Genomic DNA, 18,703 nt, shown 5'->3' with positions numbered 1-18,703 from the left:
TATGGATCGCTGGAGCATCGCTAGTGGTCGCTAGTGAGCTGCCACACAGGCAGATCTCACCAGCGACATAGCAGGGGTCGGGGGTCGCTACTTACCTGTCAGACGCGGCGATCCTGATGTCCTCCCGCCCGCGTCCACGCGTCGCTCGTCGGCGCCACAGGAAGCCCAGCAGGAAGCGCCCGACGAGAAATGATCCAGGACCTTCTCGCACGACCAGCGATAATCAGCGGGGGAGCCGGTCGGAGGTAAGTATCAGACATAGTGATATCGCTAGCAATATCGCTGCTACGTCACAAAATCGGTGACTTTACAGCGATATTGCTAGCGATATCGCTATGTGTAACGGGGGGGCTTAACACTTGCACACTGCATGGTGCATGACCTCAGGTTAATTGCACAACATATATAAAAAAAATGAACCCACTGGAACAAGGTTGCGCTCATTGTCAGGAGAGTGTATGGGTACTTCAGCCATTATTATGTGGTGAAGATCAGCTACCAGATATGCAGCAGCAGAGCATTTTTTGCTGAGCCACCGGTTGATTTTCTAAGTTGCAATGTGATGGAATTCACGACTGCACATGTTGCAGCATCTGTACGACCAACATCAGGTAGTGACTGTGAGGTGACAGGTAATATTAAGCAACACAGAAACTTGAGCTGGAGTTACCTTGATGTCCACCATTGGTAAGTGATGAAGGCCATGTGTCACTTACTGAAAATAGGCCCAATGTTTGCTACAAGAAACAACTGTGCCTTTAGTAAAGATGCGACAAGACATAAAGCAAATTCTAAAATTTTCTAAATGCCATTGTTCTTTTGGGTTCATTTTAATGAAAGCGGAAAACTCCTTTAAGCATGCTAATTTATTTAGCATTCTTGACTTGCAGCGTTGGAGTTCTGGGTTCATATCTGACCAAGGACAACAACTACATGAATTTACCTTGGTTTTCTCTGGGTACTCCTTCCACACTCCCAAAGACAGTCTAATAAGAGAATTAGAATATTGAGAAAAGCATAATTACAAAATAGTGGGAAATAAGCCACATGAAGACACCTCTGTACTAGGCTTATCTCCTGCTAAACAAATAAAGGGCATGATGAAATCCAAAAATATGAGTGTGTTAGAAGATCCTGTCAATATTTGTTGGACAAACCTTTATCTTGTGCATGGTCACCTTAAAACAGCAACTACTATATTTTAAGGTTGTATATTACAAGAAAATCCTTTAAACAAAAGAAAACATTTTTAGTAAATTTTATGTGAAAAGCAGTTAAACAATCAGATGTGGTAAATATTAATATTTAAGCCACACAGAACGATAGCATGGGCTTACAGTCTTAATGAAACCTTTGACAATAATGTTTCTATAGTTATTATTTTATTAATTCAACTTAGTCCTAGTACTCCAAAACAAAATTGAGCAAAATGGGCAATCTCACAAAGAAAAACCTTTTTTAGATGGCCCAATAATCTGCAGATTTCCTTGACTCCTCTGACTTACTGCATTGATGATCAGCTGTTTTAGTCCAAGGAACATCTGGATATGTATTTCTTATGAATTAATATGTGACAGGGCATAAGTGGAGGGGCAACTAGGACACTTTCCACCGTCCAAGGTGTTAAGAGGTTATTTTAATACATTTGACAATATCAATTTGACAAACATTATATCTTAAGTGTGAAACTGAATTTCCATAGAAATTATTTGTATTATATTTACTTCCCAATGATCTTTTCTCTACCACCCCATTTTTATAACACTTTTACCGTTTGTTTTTTTTCAGCGATATATATTTTATGTTAATAAGGGAGATCATGGATTTGACAACAATGAAATGGACATGAAGATGATTTTTCGCGCCTTTGGGCCGGATTTTAAGAAGAATTACATTTCAGAGCCATTTGACAGCATTCACATATACCCCCTTATGTGCAAACTCTTGGGGGTCATTCCAGAGCCACACAACGGCTCCATTTCAGTAACTCAAGATATGATTTCAAGTATGGATAACACAGAAGGGCCAGATGAGACCAATGATGATCAAAATAGTAAGTAACCAAGACCATGACTTACTTAATCCTCACATTTTACTAAACAATTGAGTTAAATGCCATATAATACAGTTATTATCCAGAATACTGTGCACTGCCCCATCTTCAGTTAACATTACTCCACCTTATACTTCTATTTGAGGGTCAGTGTAGAGGGTATATACACATTTCAGTAGAAAATATTGCAGTCAGGCCTTTACCAGAAAGACCTAAAGGGGTTGTTCATTACTTGGACAACCCTTTTTTATTCCTCATGTTCGACCCGGTTAAAATAAAAAGCACCTATACTCATCTGCAGTACCGATGCCGATCCAGCGGTGTCGGCACCTGAATTCCCAGGGTTCTAAACATACTAGCCTCTAAAATAACATATGGAGGGCAAAGAAGTGCTTTTTACACAAAATGATATTGATAAAATTCTTTACTTTATTAATTTATTTAAATATAGTACAAAGTATTCACTAAAAAGGTGCCTGTAGCCCAAAGAGGACACAGCTCCAAATCACTGTATAGATGCTAAATGGTTACGGTTCGAATAAATGCACATTCTTGAAAAAGATATCCCAGATGAATAATTAAATGCCAAAAATAAGCACTAATCATAATATCAGAATATGATAGGAAGTGTCTAGATATAGATTCTGTCATGAGAGATAGACATACAGTATATACAGTACGATAATGAAAAAGGCAAAATTTATTTTGTATAACCTTATGTAAAAATACCAACAGTATATTAGTTCAAATGTATACCAAGCATTTATTTTGTCTAATCTTTCTGACATCGTCAATACATGGGATATCTTTTTTAAGAATGTGCATTTATTGCAACCCTAAGCATTTAGCATCTATACAGTGATTTGGAGCTGTGACCCCTTTGGGCTAGAGGCACTCTCTTAGTGAATACTAAAAAAAAGTTATTTTTGAGGCTAGTATGTTTCAGCTTTTGTGGAGTGCTACCCCCATTTGACTAAAGGGATTGGTTTATTTTGAACTATTATGTTTGTTATTCCCGATGCTCGGTAAGGTTGCAATGGCATGTGAGCCGTGCACCCAACTATCACCGAAGTCACTGTCCCCACCTTCAGACGTATTGAACATCAACAGGAAGTTAGGGCTGTGGCTGATCTCGGACTTCCCCTTGATGTTTGATTTGTCCAAAGGCAGGGACAATTACGTCAGTGATGATTGGGCACAGGGATCACATGGCATAACAACCTAACGTGAGCCCCAGGAACAAAAGTACTCTTAGTAAAATAAAAATAACTGATGCCTCCTGTACCTGCGCCATTCTTGCACTTGGTCTCCAAGGGCTTGCATAACATTATTAAAGCAGTTTCCCCATATAATAATAATAATAAATTTTATTTTTATAGCGCCGACATATTCCGCAGCACTTTACATTTCAGAGGGGATTTGTACAGACAATAGACATTACAGCATAACAATAATCACATACAGTAGATTATAACAAATACCAAGAGGAGTGAGGGCCCTGCTCGCAAGCTTACAGTCTATGAGGAAAGAGGTAGACACGAAAGGTGGGTGGTAACAGTTGCCCTGATTGTATGGACCAGCCATAATGTTAAGTGTGTAACAGTACAGACACAGAGGGCTAATGGATGCATAAAGCATGTGGGAACATGATGCTGGGAACCTGGTTATGGTAAAATTTTTGGCTCTGCCACACAGGGATAGGTTAGGTTAATGTGTTGAGGCGATAGGCCAGTCTGAATAAATGCGTTTTCAGGACACGCTTAAAATTGTGGGGACTGGGGACTAATCGTATTGACCTGGGAAGTGCATTCCAAAGAATTGGCGCGGCACGTGTAAAGTCTTGGAGACGGGAGTGGGAGGTTCTGACTATTGAGGATACTAACCCCATGAACAAAGTTCATTTTGATCAACATTTAATCAATAGATTTTTGATTAATAATACGTTCCACAGTTGGATGTATTTAAAAAAAAAATGTTCCTGTGCTGAGATAATCTTATACATGTTCCCCTGCTGTGTACTGTGTAATAGTCGTGTCTGACCATGCAGGAACATTAGATGATCATACTACATCTCCTGGGCAGGGGAGGAAGGAAAAGAGTTTACAGACAAGACATCATGGGCTTGCAGCTTATTCTCTCTGTAAGGTAAAATATTTATTTAAAGCAGGCAGTGAAATGTTTTGCCTCACAGAAAGAATGATTTGCGATCCCATGCTGTAATGCTGTAAGATTTTCTCAGCACAGGAACATTTTTTTAACACATCTAATTCCAGAACTTTTTAATACCAAGATTTGTCAACTAAAATGTACTTCGCTAATGGGACAACCCTTTTAAGCCACATGAGCCTTGTAACCAATAGGCGGTGGCTATAGGGCTGAGGAAGAAGTGAAACCACAGTAGCCTAAGAGGACACACCGATTGATTACAGGGCTCAATGTAAAGCTATCCGCAGCGACAACATCTTTAGAGCAGAGTTGGTGCTGGAGATAAGTACAGTTGTGGCCAAAAGTATTGACACCCCTGCAATTCTGTCAGATAATACTCAGTTTCTTCCTGAAAATGATTGCAAACACAAATTCTTTGGTATTATTATCTTCATTTAATTTGTCTTAAATGAAAAAACACAAAAGAGAATGAAGCAAAAAGCAAAACATTGATCATTTCACACAAAACTCCAAAAATGGGCAAGACAAAAGTATTGGCACCCTCAGCCTAATACTTGGTTGCACAACCTTTAGCCAAAATAACTGCGACCAACCGCTTCCGGTAACCATCAATGAGTTTCTTACAATACTCTTCTGGAATTTTAGACCATTCTTCTTTGGCAAACTGCTCCAGGTCCCTGATATTTGAAGGGTGCCTTCTCCAAACTGCCATTTTTAGATCTCTCCACAGGTGTTCTATGGGATTCAGGTCTGGACTCATTGCTGGCCACCTTAGAAGTCTCCAGTGCTTTTTCTCAGACCATTTTCTAGTGCTTTTTGGGTCATTGTCCTGCTGGAAGACCCATGACCTCTGTGGGAGACCCAGCTTTCTCACACTTGGCCCTACATTATGCTGCAAAATTTGTTGGTAGTCTTCTGACTTCATAATGCCATGCACACGGTCAAGCAGTCCAGTGCCAGAGGCAGCAAAGCAAGCCCAAAACATCAGGGAACCTCTGCCATGTTTGACTGTAGGGACCGTGTTCTTTTCTTTGAATGCCTCTCTTTTTCTCCTGTAAACTCTATGTTGATGCCTTTGCCCAAAAAGCTTTGCCCAAAAAACTCCAGCCTGGCTTTTTTATGTCTCGGGGTAAGAAGTGGGGTCTTCCTGGGTCTCCATCCATGCAGTCCCTTTTCATTCAGACGCTGACGGATAGTATGGGTTGACACTGTTGTACCCTCAGACTGCAGGGCAGCTTGAACTTGTTTGGATGTTAGTCGAGGTTCTTTATCCAACATTCGCACAATCTTGTGTTGAAATCTCTTGTCAATTTTTCTTTTCCGTCCACATCTAGGGAGGTTAGCCACAGTGCCATGGGCTTTAAACTTCTTGATGACACTGTGCACGGTAGACACAGGAACATTCAGGTCTTTGGAGATGGACTTGTAGCCTTGAGATTGCTCATGCTTCCTCACAATTTGGTTTCTCAAGTCCTCAGACAGTTCTTTGGTCTTTCTTTTCTCCATGCTCAATGTGGTACACACAAGGACACAAGACAGAGGTTGAGTCAACTTTAATCCATGTCAACTGGCTGCAAGTGTGATTTAGTTATTGCCAACACCTGTTAGGTGCCACAGGTAAGTTACAGGTGCTGTTAATTACACAAAGTAGAGAAGCATCACATGATTTTTCGAACAGTGCCTGTAACAACCCTGCTGGCATCACTGCATGGCCTCCCATCCCCCGCACACCAACTTACTTTCTGCTTCAAGCCATGCTGTGAATTCTGTCTGTTGCCAGCTCTGTGCCTCTGCTCTCCATGTTTCCAGACTGTGTGTATAGGGGGGCGGTGCCTGAACTCTCTGGTTCTTATGCAGTCAGGGTGCACCTGTGTAATCTGTCCCTGACCAATCACCTGGAGCCCTTGACTATTTAGTTTCGCCACTCCCACTGAAACATTGCCTGTGCAATGTCTAAACTCAGTTAGCTCCTTGCTGCTGAGCCAGCCAGGCCCTGTCCTATGTCTTGCCTTCTCTGAAGACTCTTAGTCTGTATTCCTGTGCCTCGGTACCTTGCCTAGCATTTCTCTGTCCGCTTGCCAGGAGGCAGAATATCCTGGTCCTTGAGTCTTGTTCCCAGTGCCTTGTCTGTTCTCTGCCCGCCTCCCAGGAGGCTGAATATCCTGGTCCTTGTGTCTTTGTCCCTGTCTCTCTGTCTGAACTCAGTCTTACCTTTGTCTATCAGTCTCCCTTTCTCCTTGTCCGTGGCTCCCTTCCTAGCTGTGTCTTTCCTTGTGTCCTCCCTGTCTGTGTATCTGCACTCTCGCAGCTTTATCTGTGCATCTGCACTCTAGCCGCTCTGTCTGCACGGCTCCTGCTGCCACTGCAGAACCTCTTGCTGCAGCTTCTCTCCACAGACCTTGTGGTTCAGCTTTGCTCCATTCCTGCTGCCACTGCAGAACCTCTTGCTGCAGCTTCTCTCCACAGACCTTGTGGTTCAGCTTTGCTCCATTCCTGCTGCTGCTGCAGAACCCCTTGCTGCAGCTGCTCTCCACAGACCTTGTGGTTCTGCTTTGCTCCAGTCCTGCTGCCGCTGCAGAACCTCTTGCTGCAGCTTCTCTCCACAGACCTTGTGGTTCTGCTTTGCTCCATTCCTGCTGCTGCTGAACCCCTTGCTGCAGCTTCTCTCCACAGACCTTGTGGTTCTGCTTTGCTCCATTCCTGCTGCCGCTGCGGAACCTCTTGATGCAGCTTCTCTCCACAGACTTTGTGGTTCAGCTTTGCTCCACTCCTGCTGCTGCTGCAGAACCCCTTGTTGCAGCTGCTCTCCACAGACCTTGTGGTTCTGCTTTGCTCCAGTCCTGCTGCCGCTGCAGAACCTCTTGCTGCAGCTTCTCTCCACAGACCTTGTGGTTCTGCTTTGCTCCATTCCTGCTGCTGCTGAACCCCTTGCTGCAGCTTCTCTCCACAGACCTTGTGGTTCTGCTTTGCTCCATTCCTGCTGCCGCTGCGGAACCTCTTGATGCAGCTTCTCTCCACAGACCTTGTGGTTCAGCTTTGCTCCACTCCTGCTGCCGCTGCAGAACCTCTTTCTGCAGCTTCTCTCCACTCCTGCCTTCACCTGCACCTCCTGTGTGAACAGGTCCAAACCTGTTCCTTCTTATTTCACTCTTGCCTGCCTGCATCCATACCTGCACCTCCTGTGTGAACAGGTCCAGACCTGTTCCTTCATATTCCACTCCTGCCTGCCTGCATCCATACCTGCACCTGCTGTGTGAACAGGCCGTGCCCGCCTGTCCTGTGTCTCAAGCCGTGCCCGCCTGTCCTGTGTCTCAAGCCGTGCCCGCCTGTCCTGTGTCTCAAGCCGTGCCCGCCTGTCCTGTGTCTCAAGCCGTGCCCGCCTGTCCTGTGTCTTAAGCCGTGCCTGCTTGCCCTGTATCTGTCATACCTTCTTGCCCTGTGTCTCAGTCTGCCTGTCACTCGCACCTATCCAGGTGTCCTGTTCCCAAGTGGGATCAGCAGCCACAGCCAGACACCACCCTGGAGTGGCACCCAGCAGCTACCTGCCGCACAAGCCTGACCTCACCATCAGAGGCTCCAGTGAAGACCAAGGTAGCTGCCGTAGTTACGCCCCTTCCAGGGTAGTCTGGTTTGTGGCACAGTGGGGCCACAACCCCCTGGCTCGCGCCATTCAGCCAAGGCGCAAGCGTGACAGTTTGCACAGGCCATGGTCCCCGCTGAGTCCCATGTCCTTCCGCTCGCAGAGCATCATGATCCTGTGTTCCGCCAGTATGAGCAACCAGAGGAATTTGTTCCGTCCTGCGTGGTTCCGATTGTGGAGACCTCTGAACCAATCATCATCTCCAATGCCCTCTACAATCAGCTCCTGGCCTATGAAGAGCATGACCCAGCAGACCCGCCCAGGTTCTATGGGAATCCTACTGAGTGCCAAGGGTTCCTGAAAAGGTGCCTGCACCAGATCCTGCAGAATGCAGCCTGGTTCCCCTCTGACCGGTTCAAGGTGGGATACATCATGTCCTACCTAGCAGGAGATGCTCTGATATGGATTACTCCCCTCTGGGAAGCAAGGGATCCTATCGTCATGAACCTAGGGGCCTTCCTGGTGGCCTTCCGTAAAGTCTTTGATGTGCCTCGTCCTGCTGCTCCTGAAAAGTCTTCCCCTCCAAGCTTCCAGAGACAGACCAGACAAGAGGAACCTGTGGGTGAAACATCTCAACCACCTATGACCGTCCAGCCATCATCTGTTCCCAAGTCTGCCGATGCGATCTCCCGTGCACGATCCAAGAGGTCTAAAAAGAAGAAGCGGGTCAAGTTGCAGCCAGAGTCTGGCCTCTGCCCTGTGAAGTCTGTACTCCAGAACCCTGGACCAGTAGGAGAGGCTGTCCCTGGTGAGAGTCCTCCCTCTCCATTAAAGCCTATGACTGTTTCGTTGCCTTCTGGGAGCTTTGGGGTGTTCGAGCTACCGGCCATACAGAGTCGGTGTGTGATCTCCATTCTTCAGCTCCAGAACCCGGCGTGGGCATCGTCTAAAGGTGGCCGAGCCCTCTTTGAGAACAGTCTAGTCCTGCAAGGACAACTACAGCTCCAGGTCGGAGCTTTGTATATGAAGAAGTTCGTCTTCCATTGGTTGACTGGTATGCCCATGGGTCATTCTGAACCAGAGATCCTGATGCCCATTTATGTTTGGAGACCCAGCAAGGCACCACACTTGAAACAACCAAGTGACAAGAGGTGTCTGGTTCCCTTGTGTCGCATTCAGTCAGCAAGGTCGTCTTCTTCGTCTGGTTTGCTAGTCGCCGAGTCAAGGTGTGAAGATGCCTCTGAAGAGGGGGAGGCGGTCTCAGTCTCCTCACACGTCCCCAGCGACTATACCAGTGTCCTGCTCCCAAGAGCACCCCTGCCTCTTGATTGTCTTCCCCAGGATAAAGGGCTGAAGATGGATCCTGAGTGTATGCCTTCAGCTCCCCTGTGGCCCAGGGGTGAATGTCCCAAGACAGAGCTTCACCCATCCTCTAACCAGGAAGATGTGGTCCAGTTTTTTCAGGGTAACAGGCTGAAGTGGCTCCCTGTATGTATGCCTCCAGCTTCCATTTGGCAGGTGGGTGAAGATGTTGGAGCAGTGACCTACCTATCTCCATTTCTCACCAACCGGGAGGAGGAGGTCCAATTTTTCTGGCACATCGGGCGGAAGTCGGACTCGGTGATGGTGTCTTCTGTTTCTAGCTGGCCGGCTGATGTAGGGGTCAAGTCTGAAGCTTCCAGGTCCCTGCTCTCTGCCAATCAGGAGGAAGAAGTCTTTGTACCCTCTGTGTTGGAAACTGACTCCCTAAGGCTGGTTTCACATTTGCATTTTTTAGCGCTGGAAAAAAACGCATACCTGCGCATGCGTTTTTTCCCCTATATTTAACATGGGTGCGCATACCTGCGCGCTGGTTAGCGCATGTATGCGATTTTCATGCGCTGCGTTTTTTTGGGGTGTGCGTTGGTATTTTCCAGACGCAGCATGTTGCATTTTTTGGCCCTGCAAAAAAGCGCATGCGCACATATGCGCACGTTTTGCGCTAAAAATGGCCATTATAGCCTATGGATGCGCATATGTGCGCACTGGCATGCTCATGTATGGGTTTTTTCGCATATGCGTTTTTTTTTTTTAACCATGGAATTTAGGGGTTTGGGTTAGAGTTAGGGTCAGGGTTAGGGTTAGGGTTGGGGTCAGGGTTAGGGTTAGGGTCAGGGTTAGGGTTAAGTATGGTTTTGTTAAGGGTTAGGGTCAGGGTTAGGGTCAGGATTAGGGTTAAGTATGGTTTTGTTAAGGGTTAGGGTCAGGGTTAGGGTTAGGGTTAGGGTTAGGGTCAGGGTTAGGGTTAGGGTTAGGGTCAGGGTTAGGGTTAGGGTCAGGGTTAGGGTTAAGTATGATTTTGTTAAGGATTAGGGTCAGGGTTAGGGTCAGGATTAGGGTTAAGTATGGTTTTGTTAAGGGTTAGGGTCAGGGTTAGGGTTAGGGTTAGGGTCAGGGTTAGGGTTAGGGTTAGGGTCATGGTTAGGGTTAGGGTCAGGGTTAGGGTTAAGTATGGTTTTGTTAAGGATTAGGGTCAGGGTTAGGGTCAGGATTAGGGTTAAGTATGGTTTTGTTAAGGGTTAGGGTCAGGGTTAGGGTTAGGGTTAGGGTCAGGGTTAGGGTCAGGATTAGGGTTAAGTATGGTTTGGTTAAGGGTTAGGGTCAGGGTTAGGGTTAGGGTCAGGGTTAGGGTTAAGTATGGTTTTGTTAAGGGTTAGGGTCAGGGTTAGGGTTAGGGTTAGGGTCAGGGTTAGGGTTAGGGTCAGGGTTAGGGTTAGGGTTAGGGTTAGGGTCAGGGTTAGGGTTAGGGTTAGTTAGGGTTTAGGGTTTGGGTTAGGGTTAAGTATGATTTGGTTAAGGGTTAGGGTCAGGGTTAGGGTTAGGGTCAGGGTTAGGGTTAGTAAAGTCATGGTTTGGGTAGTGTGAGGGGCCACCTAAAAATGTTGGAAAAAAACGCAAACGCGGTAAAAACGCACTAAAAACGCATACAAACGCATAAAAACGCTGCGTTTTTTTCATGCATGCTCATAAAAATGCTTGAAAAAAACGCAGCAGTTGTATGCTTATGTATGCGTTTTTTCAATGCGTTTTTTTGCGGGAAAAACGCGCTGCAAAAAAAAGCAAGTGTGAAACTAGCCTTAGGCACCAAGAAACCGGGCAATCTGGGATTCCTGATGGCACACATACTCCACCCTACCTGAAGGATGTCGTGTCAACCTGGACTGTGTGTGGTCCCGTACTCCTTCTTCTGGTCATTCTGGCAGGCTTGAGGAAGAGGGGCCATAAAGGCCGTAAAGGGGGGGTACTGTAACAACCCTGCTGGCATCACTGCATGGCCTCCCATCCCCCGCACACCAACTTACTTTCTGCTTCAAGCCATGGTGTGAATTCTGTCTGTTGCCAGCTCTGTGCCTCTGCTCTCCATGTTTCCAGACTGTGTGTATAGGGGGGCAGTGCCTGAACTCTCTGGTTCTTATGCAGTCAGGGTGCACCTGTGTAATCTGTCCCTGACCAATCACCTGGAGCCCTTGACTATTTAGTTTCGCCACTCCCACTGAAACATTGCCTGTGCAATGTCTAAACTCAGTTAGCTCCTTGCTGCTGAGCCAGCCAGGCCCTGTTCTATGTCTTGCCTTCTCTGAAGACTCTTAGTCTGTATTCCTGTGTCTCGGTACCTTGCCTAGCATTTCTCTGTCTGCCTGCCAGGAGGCAGAATATCCTGGTCCTTGAGTCTTGTTCCCAGTGCCTTGTCTGTTCTCTGCCCGCCTCCCAGGAGGCTGAATATCCTGGTCCTTGTGTCTTTGTCCCTGTCTCTCTGTCTGAACTCAGTCTTACCTTTGTCTATCAGTCTCCCTTTCTCCTTGTCCGTGGCTCCCTTCCTAGCTGTGTCTTTCCTTGTGTCCTCCCTGTCTGTGTATCTGCACTCTCGCAGCTTTATCTGTGCATCTGCACTCTAGCCGCTCTGTCTGCACAGCTCCTGCTGCCGCTGCAGAACCTCTTGCTGCAGCTTCTCTCCACAGACCTTGTGGTTCAGCTTTGCTCCATTCCTGCTGCCACTGCAGAACCTCTTGCTGCAGCTTCTCTCCACAGACCTTGTGGTTCTGCTTTGCTCCAGTCCTGCTGCCGCTGCAGAACCCCTTGCTGCAGCTTCTCTCCACAGACCTTGTGGTTCTGCTTTGCTCCATTCCTGCTGCCGCTGCGGAACCTCTTGATGCAGCTTCTCTCCACAGACCTTGTGGTTCAGCTTTGCTCTACTCCTGCTGCCGCTGCAGAACCTCTTTCTGCAGCTTCTCTCTCCACTCCTGCCTTCACCTGCACCTCCTGTGTGAACAGGTCCAAACCTGTTCCTTCTTATTTCACTCTTGCCTGCCTGCATCCATACCTGCACCTCCTGTGTGAACAGGTCCAAACCTGTTCCTTCATATTCCACTCCTGCCTGCCTGCATCCATACCTGCACCTGCTGTGTGAACAGGCCCCTACCTGTTCCTTCTCAAGCCGTGCCCGCCTGTCCTGTGTCTCAAGCCGTGCCCGCCTGTCCTGTGTCTCAAGCCGTGCCCGCCTGTCCTGTGTCTCAAGCCGTGCCCGCCTGTCCTGTGTCTCAAGCCGTGCCTGCTTGCCCTGTATCTGTCGTACCTTCTTGCCCTGTGTCTCAGTCTGCCTGTCACTCGCACCTGTCCAGGTGTCCTGTTCCCGAGTGGGATCAGCAGCCACAGCCAGACACCACCCTGGAGTGGCACCCGGCAGCTACCTGCCGCACAAGCCTGACCTCACCATCAGAGGCTCCAGTGAAGACCAAGGAAGCTGCCGTAGTTACGCCCCTTCCAGGGTAGTCTGGTTTGTGGCACAGTGGGGCCACAACCCCCTGGCTCGCGCCATTCAGCCAAGGCGCGAGCGTGACAGTGCCAATACTTTTGTCCACCCTCTTTTTTATGTTTGGTGTGGAATTATATCCAATTTGGCTTTAGGACAATTCTTTTTGTGTTTTTTCATTTAAGACAAATTAAATGAAGATAATAATACCAAAGAATTTGTGTTTGCAATCATTTTCAGGAAGAAACTGAGTATTATCTGACAGAATTGCAGGGGTGTCAATACTTTTGGCCACAACTGTATGTTATTTTTATTTTAAAGAGAAACTACTTCACTCAAAAAGGGGTTGTACAAGTAGTGGACCACTGTTATAAAGGGAACTTGACAGCTGATACATACTGCCTGATCCATGGACAGGATGTATCAGACCGTGGTTGCATGACTTCAGCCAGGGATCGCTGTGGCATTTCAGAGGAGAACACACTTTGAAAGCCTCTGGGGCTAGTCGGACAGGTGGTTTCTGGGTGGCTTTTCCTCATCTCCTGTTCTGGAGTGACAAGGCTCTCCCTATACTATACGCATAGCAAGGAGAGACCTGTCAAAGACTCATGGTTAAAGGCATACAGCCAGGGTCTGAAACATGCTGCCGGTGGATCATGCAGCATGTACCAGCTGTCAGGTAATCTTTAAGTACAATAATTTGGCCTACTTGTCAATATTTGTGAATTTAGAATAAGTCCCATTATTTCACTTACATGGTTTTTACTTTTATTAACTTGTACTTTTAGCCATTACATTGTTGTGTGTGTAGTTTGCATTTGACAACTTATTTCTTTCTCTCACTATCTCTTTGCTTTACTTTCAGTATAACGACTGTCCGTGACACATGGCCCCTGATACAACAGAGCTGTTGTTCTGTAACGGTTTTGTGCTTTGTCCTTTTGCAGATGACGCCATATCTATAGCAGTGATTGTGCTATCTTCAGTATGTGGCGTGCTCCTGCTAATCTTCCTATTCTACGTGCCATACACAGCTGTGAAGAGGAAGAAAGGGTAAATACTGAAAAATATAATCTGTTAGGTTGTGCTCATGATTCCCTCTCCCATTTTAACAGTATCTGTTTGGATTTTTTTTTAAAGCTGGTAAGGCTTGGGAATGATTACGACAAAAACTTGGGAATGATTACTACTAGTACAAAATACAGTAGCTCTTTTCCATAGGTTTTAAGAAACCAAGTCTGTTCAGAACAGCATAATGTGTTTTTGTAAAAAAAGGTATCATGTTAATCAGATTTTAAGCGACATTACAGTCTTGGCTTTAGAGTCCAAATTCCATGTGATAGGTCCTCTTTAAAAATTAATCCGTGTCTCCGCCGCCATCCTTGGCAGCCATGATAAATAATCGGTGCCTAGCAATCACGTTTCTAAGGGCTGATGGGAGCCAGTGTTTATGAGTACCAGCAATAATGTCATTTAAACAATGGTCAGTGATTGACAGCAGCATGTAAATAGTTAACAGCAGGGATCAAAACTCATCATTTAAACACTGGTCAGTGATTGACAGCAGCATGTAAATAGTTAACAGCAGTGATCAAAACTCAGCATTGATCAAAACTCAGCATTGATCACTGCTGTTAGACACAGAAGCAGGCAATATAATATGGCCAGCATCTACAGCACGCCAAGGGAGCTCCGATCCTGAGCATTCTCCACACACGGACACCTATCATCTTTCTGTGTGTCTATCATCTGTCTGTCGACCTATCTCTATCCATTATATGTGATTTCCACATCATTATTCCAAAGTAAATAAACTTGAATATTAAGCGCAGCGTTCATCTGTACCTACACTCTACTGACAGACATTTATTACTTTCTCTGATAACTTTACTAATCCCAAAAAAATAATTTAGACAAGCTTGTGTGACAACAGATTAATTCAATTTTTCTTTGCTTATATTTTGTTTCTTGACAGAGCGAAGAAAGCAAGAAAAGAGGAAAGACAGGAAGATGACATTAAAGAAGACAAACAACCACAGACGTCACTGTAGATTATTTACTTCAATTGCTTAGTCTTATGTGTGAAGCAAGATCACAAAAGAAAATCTGTTGCATGAGATACAAAACTTTTCACATTTTTCCACTTAATACACATTTAACACATCTATTCAGTGCAGTTTATTGATCATGAGCCTATAACATGCATTTTAGTCCTGGACTGTGCAGTTAATGGCTCACATATACGACAATCCATTCCCTTTAAGTGTATGTTCACACTGGGCATTTTTGCTGTGTTTTTTTTGCTGCTTTTTTATGCTAATTTTCAGTTGCTTTTTACAGTACCAGTGTAAGGTTCTGCCAGGGTGGTAGTCATGGCTGAGGACTTCTGTTCCATCACACCCTGGCCTTCCCTCACATAAATATAGTGTCCCTTAGTCAGCATACCTGTGCCTTCAGGTCCAACATCGTCAGGTTCTCTTCTGCGCCACTGAAGGTTGTCTGCAGACGATTTTGCAAGAATTGAGACACAGTTCATTTGAACTTGAAACTGAACATCTTTAATGTTTCCATTTCTCAGAACATCCAAGTATTTCACAGCATTAATCACTGTGTTGCATTTTTGTGCGCTCGGCGCAGCGCCGGCAAAAGTGTACCAGTGCACAACCAGCATACCCAACGCTAAATATAGGGTACGCTGATCGAATGCAGCGTCATTCAATCAGAGGAGGAGCTGAACAGAGGGGGCGTGGCTGGGGCGGAGCTTAGCAGCAGCCGTGCGCTGCACCCGGTAATGCTAGTCTGAAGGTAGCCTTACCGCTGTGGAAAGGCACTAACATCACATGAAATCTGCATATTATTTTGTCAATGAAGTTATGTGAAAGCAAAATATCAAGAAGTATAAATAAACAAAGCATATTTATTTAAAATGTGATGTACAAAAAAGAGACAAAAACTGAAGCGTCAGAAACACATTAAAGACGCATGTTAAAAAAAAGTGCTCAAATACGCAATGAAAAAAACGTAAGTCACATAATTTACTTAATAGGTGCAGATATAGTGCAAAAAATCTGCAACATCAAAAACTCATCAAATACTCATCTTGGGAATGTAGACTTAATAAGTAAGAAAAAGTATTAGTTCAATCGTATGCTGAATTACATGGGTATTCTCCCCTAAAGTGGTTGTCTGGTCTACGATGACAAGTCTGCAGTGACTTTGTGTGACTGCAGACTTGCTAATCCTCCCAGAGCACACACTGTTCACTGCAAGGATTCGCTGTTCTCTGCCTCAGGAATGGCGGTCAGGTATGCATTATGCATACTCCCGGGCAGAATCCATCTAGTGGGCGCAGCTTCACTCCATACAAGTCTGTGGAATAAGGCAGCACCTCCTCTAGTGGGTGTGGTCATCTAGTGGGCCCAGCCTCAACAATACAAGTGTATTGAGTGAGGATGCACTCACTAAACGGGTTCTGCCCAGGAGTATGCACATCAAATACCTGCCCGCCATTGCCAGGGCAAAGAACTGTGAATCCTCACAGAGCACAGCACGTGAGCAGGAAGGATTCAAAAGTAACAGAATGACTGCAGAATTTACATTTTAGACTGGACATCCCCTTTAAAGAGAACCGTCACCAAATTTTTAATGTTGAACTATACAGTCTATCTAGTGACTGCAGAGCAGAATAATACCTCTTTTTATTACTTTCTCCTGTCTTTTATGCAGTGATTTTAGCAATCACAGTATTTGGCATCTACTGGAGGTCATTTTCACTAATTCCAAGGGGGGTGTTATCTGAGCGTTTTCACTGCTGGCATGTTCTTTTTCACCCTCTATGATGTTGACCAATCATAAGCAGGCAACAACACTCTGGGGAAAGAACACCCTCCACCATAGCTTAGAACAGGCTACTCTTATGTGAGGTACATAATGAAGAACAGCCTGATCTCACTGCAGAGCCATTACAAGGTCCTGTAAGCACAGCAGACCTAAGAGTCATTACTAACACCTTTGAGCTTTCACCTACTGGCAGTCCATGTGGGGGAAGGGGCACTACAGCTGAGGTTAGCTGTGTCATATTACAAACCTATTAGACTGAGTTATAGTGGGCGTGTTCTTTTTCTCCTGTGCTATTGTCTGCTCATGATTGCTCAGCATCATTTATTGAGAAGTACACCCCCCCTCAGTGAAACCTATCTGATAATGTCCACTTGGATTTTATGAAAATTAACTCACCAGCTGTCAATTACTTTGATTGCAAATATCTCCACAACGGAGAGATGATCTAAAAAAAACTTGTATGCGTTTTTTAAGCATTTTTGCAGGGGAAAACCGCTAAAAAAACGCGAAAAACCCTGAATGTGTGCACACAGCCTTACTCTTATCTGCAGCCACTATTACATTGTGTGTCCTGTTAAACATAAAATAGGAAATGTCATCTTTAAAAGCTGTGCCTTTAGCTGAGATTAAGAACATAGGCACCATATAACAAAAGGTTACAATGTGTGCCACCATTCAGGCTTTGTCCACTAATGCCAATATTGGTGTTGGTAATATAGGGCTGTGTAAATTCCTCACAGAAACTCCCTGACCCTCTCGGAAAGGAGCCAAATCCACATGTGGGTGGGGTTTACGCAAACCATGACGGTCATGGCATAGGATAGTCCCAATTGTGCTGGAACTGTATTAAAAAAATCAGGACAGGGCTGGCAAATTTCGGACTGTGGCATACTATGCTCTTATGGCGCATGGCTTTCTAATGTGAATGAGGCCCAGAGACTCCCATTCATATTACATTTAATTTGGCTATCCCCGCCAATTTCTAAGACATATTGGGGTCTCCCAGCATGATATGTCGTGGGAAAACAGAACCAAAAGGTTGAATTTCAATGGATGATTCTTTCCATTTCCCAGGAGATAAGGGGCCACCTGAGGCCATGGTCTCGTTTGAACCCAAGTGAATGCTTGGATAAGGCATGAATGTCTAGGCTTGATATGTCCGAAGGATACTAGGGTCAGTCTACATACTCCTGGTGCATGCATTGGGATCTTTATCAGTACCTAAGACAAAATGTTGAGGACAATTTTAAACGTCTTATTCGCCTTCCCATTATTCTATTTTTTACAAATTTCTCAACGTTTTTAAGATTTCTGTTTGCTGTTGGTGAACGACATATTCAATCTAGGAAATGCTTGGTTAACTGAACCGCCTGGATTTCAGACTGATATATTGTAGCAAAAAATTAGAACGATCTGTGCAGCGCCTGCTGTTGTTTGGATAAGACTCTGTTCACACCTGAGTTGGAGCCTCCTTCGCAGATTCTGGGCAAAATATCACAGCAACACATGCATGAAAATAGTCACATGCACGTAACGTGTGTCGTATAACTCAATATATAACTATTTAACCCATGCAGATTTTTTTTTTACGAAACACCGACATTTACATGAGATTGCGGTGAAATTCTGGACCTATAAAGCACATTTCTTCTCTTTACTTCTGGATTCTGCATTAGCAGCTACTGTATGTAACTAGTTTCCCCGATACGAGAAATAAATTAATGTTTTCCAACAAAAGATATTCATAAAATAAAAATCACAGAGAAAATAAACTGCGTGTTGTGATTACCGAGGCTACATGATTCAGTAGTCAATAATTACCCCAGGCTGCCGCTACTGACATCTGCATAACTTTGTCTGATATTATATTAATTATGGGAAAAACAAACAAACTGAGCCATAGATTACAAGAAATAACACAAACTTTCCTCTGTCATAGTCGGATTGCATTGATTAACTCTTTTCAGTCTTTTTCTAAATGAATTGAAACCGGCCCTATATGTCCTCATTGCTCATAGTCATAGCTCATCCCCACTGCCTCCTTACACCTGCAGATTTACAGTCATTGTAAGGATGTCTGCCATCTGCTGGTGACAAGTGAACAGGCCTGAGAATCTATGATACTCTGTACCTCGTACTCTAAACTATCATCGATAGAAACCAAAGGAGGTGGCAATCTAACAGACAAACTTCTTTAGCAGAGATCTGTGAAAGACTTCAGGATCCGGAGAAATGGAGGAAGCTTCAACTGAAAGCCACCAAATTGATCATTTCC

At 45.1% G+C, this 18,703-nt stretch overlaps 1 protein-coding gene across 1 annotated transcript in view; it reads left to right on the top strand.

The window, feature by feature from the left end:
• The window catches only part of LOC141047625 (ectonucleotide pyrophosphatase/phosphodiesterase family member 7-like), a 49,633-nt gene extending 31,433 nt beyond the window's left edge, over positions 1 to 18,200 (top strand). The window contains exons 4-6 of the mRNA XM_073542792.1: positions 1,789 to 2,053; positions 13,536 to 13,641; positions 14,564 to 18,200. Coding sequence (XP_073398893.1) covers positions 1,789 to 2,053; positions 13,536 to 13,641; positions 14,564 to 14,639 — 447 coding nt within the window. The 3' untranslated portion in view covers positions 14,640 to 18,200. The remainder of the gene's footprint in view (positions 1 to 1,788; positions 2,054 to 13,535; positions 13,642 to 14,563) is intronic.
• Positions 18,201 to 18,703: the final 503 nt, after the last annotated feature.

This window comes from Dendrobates tinctorius, unplaced genomic scaffold (assembly GCF_039654945.1).
Source record: "Dendrobates tinctorius isolate UK_male_01 unplaced genomic scaffold, ASM3965494v1 ptg000129l, whole genome shotgun sequence".
NCBI lineage: Eukaryota > Metazoa > Chordata > Amphibia > Anura > Dendrobatidae > Dendrobates > Dendrobates tinctorius.
Note: the sequence above shows the minus strand (reverse complement) of the source record. Positions and strands in the feature narration are given on the sequence as shown.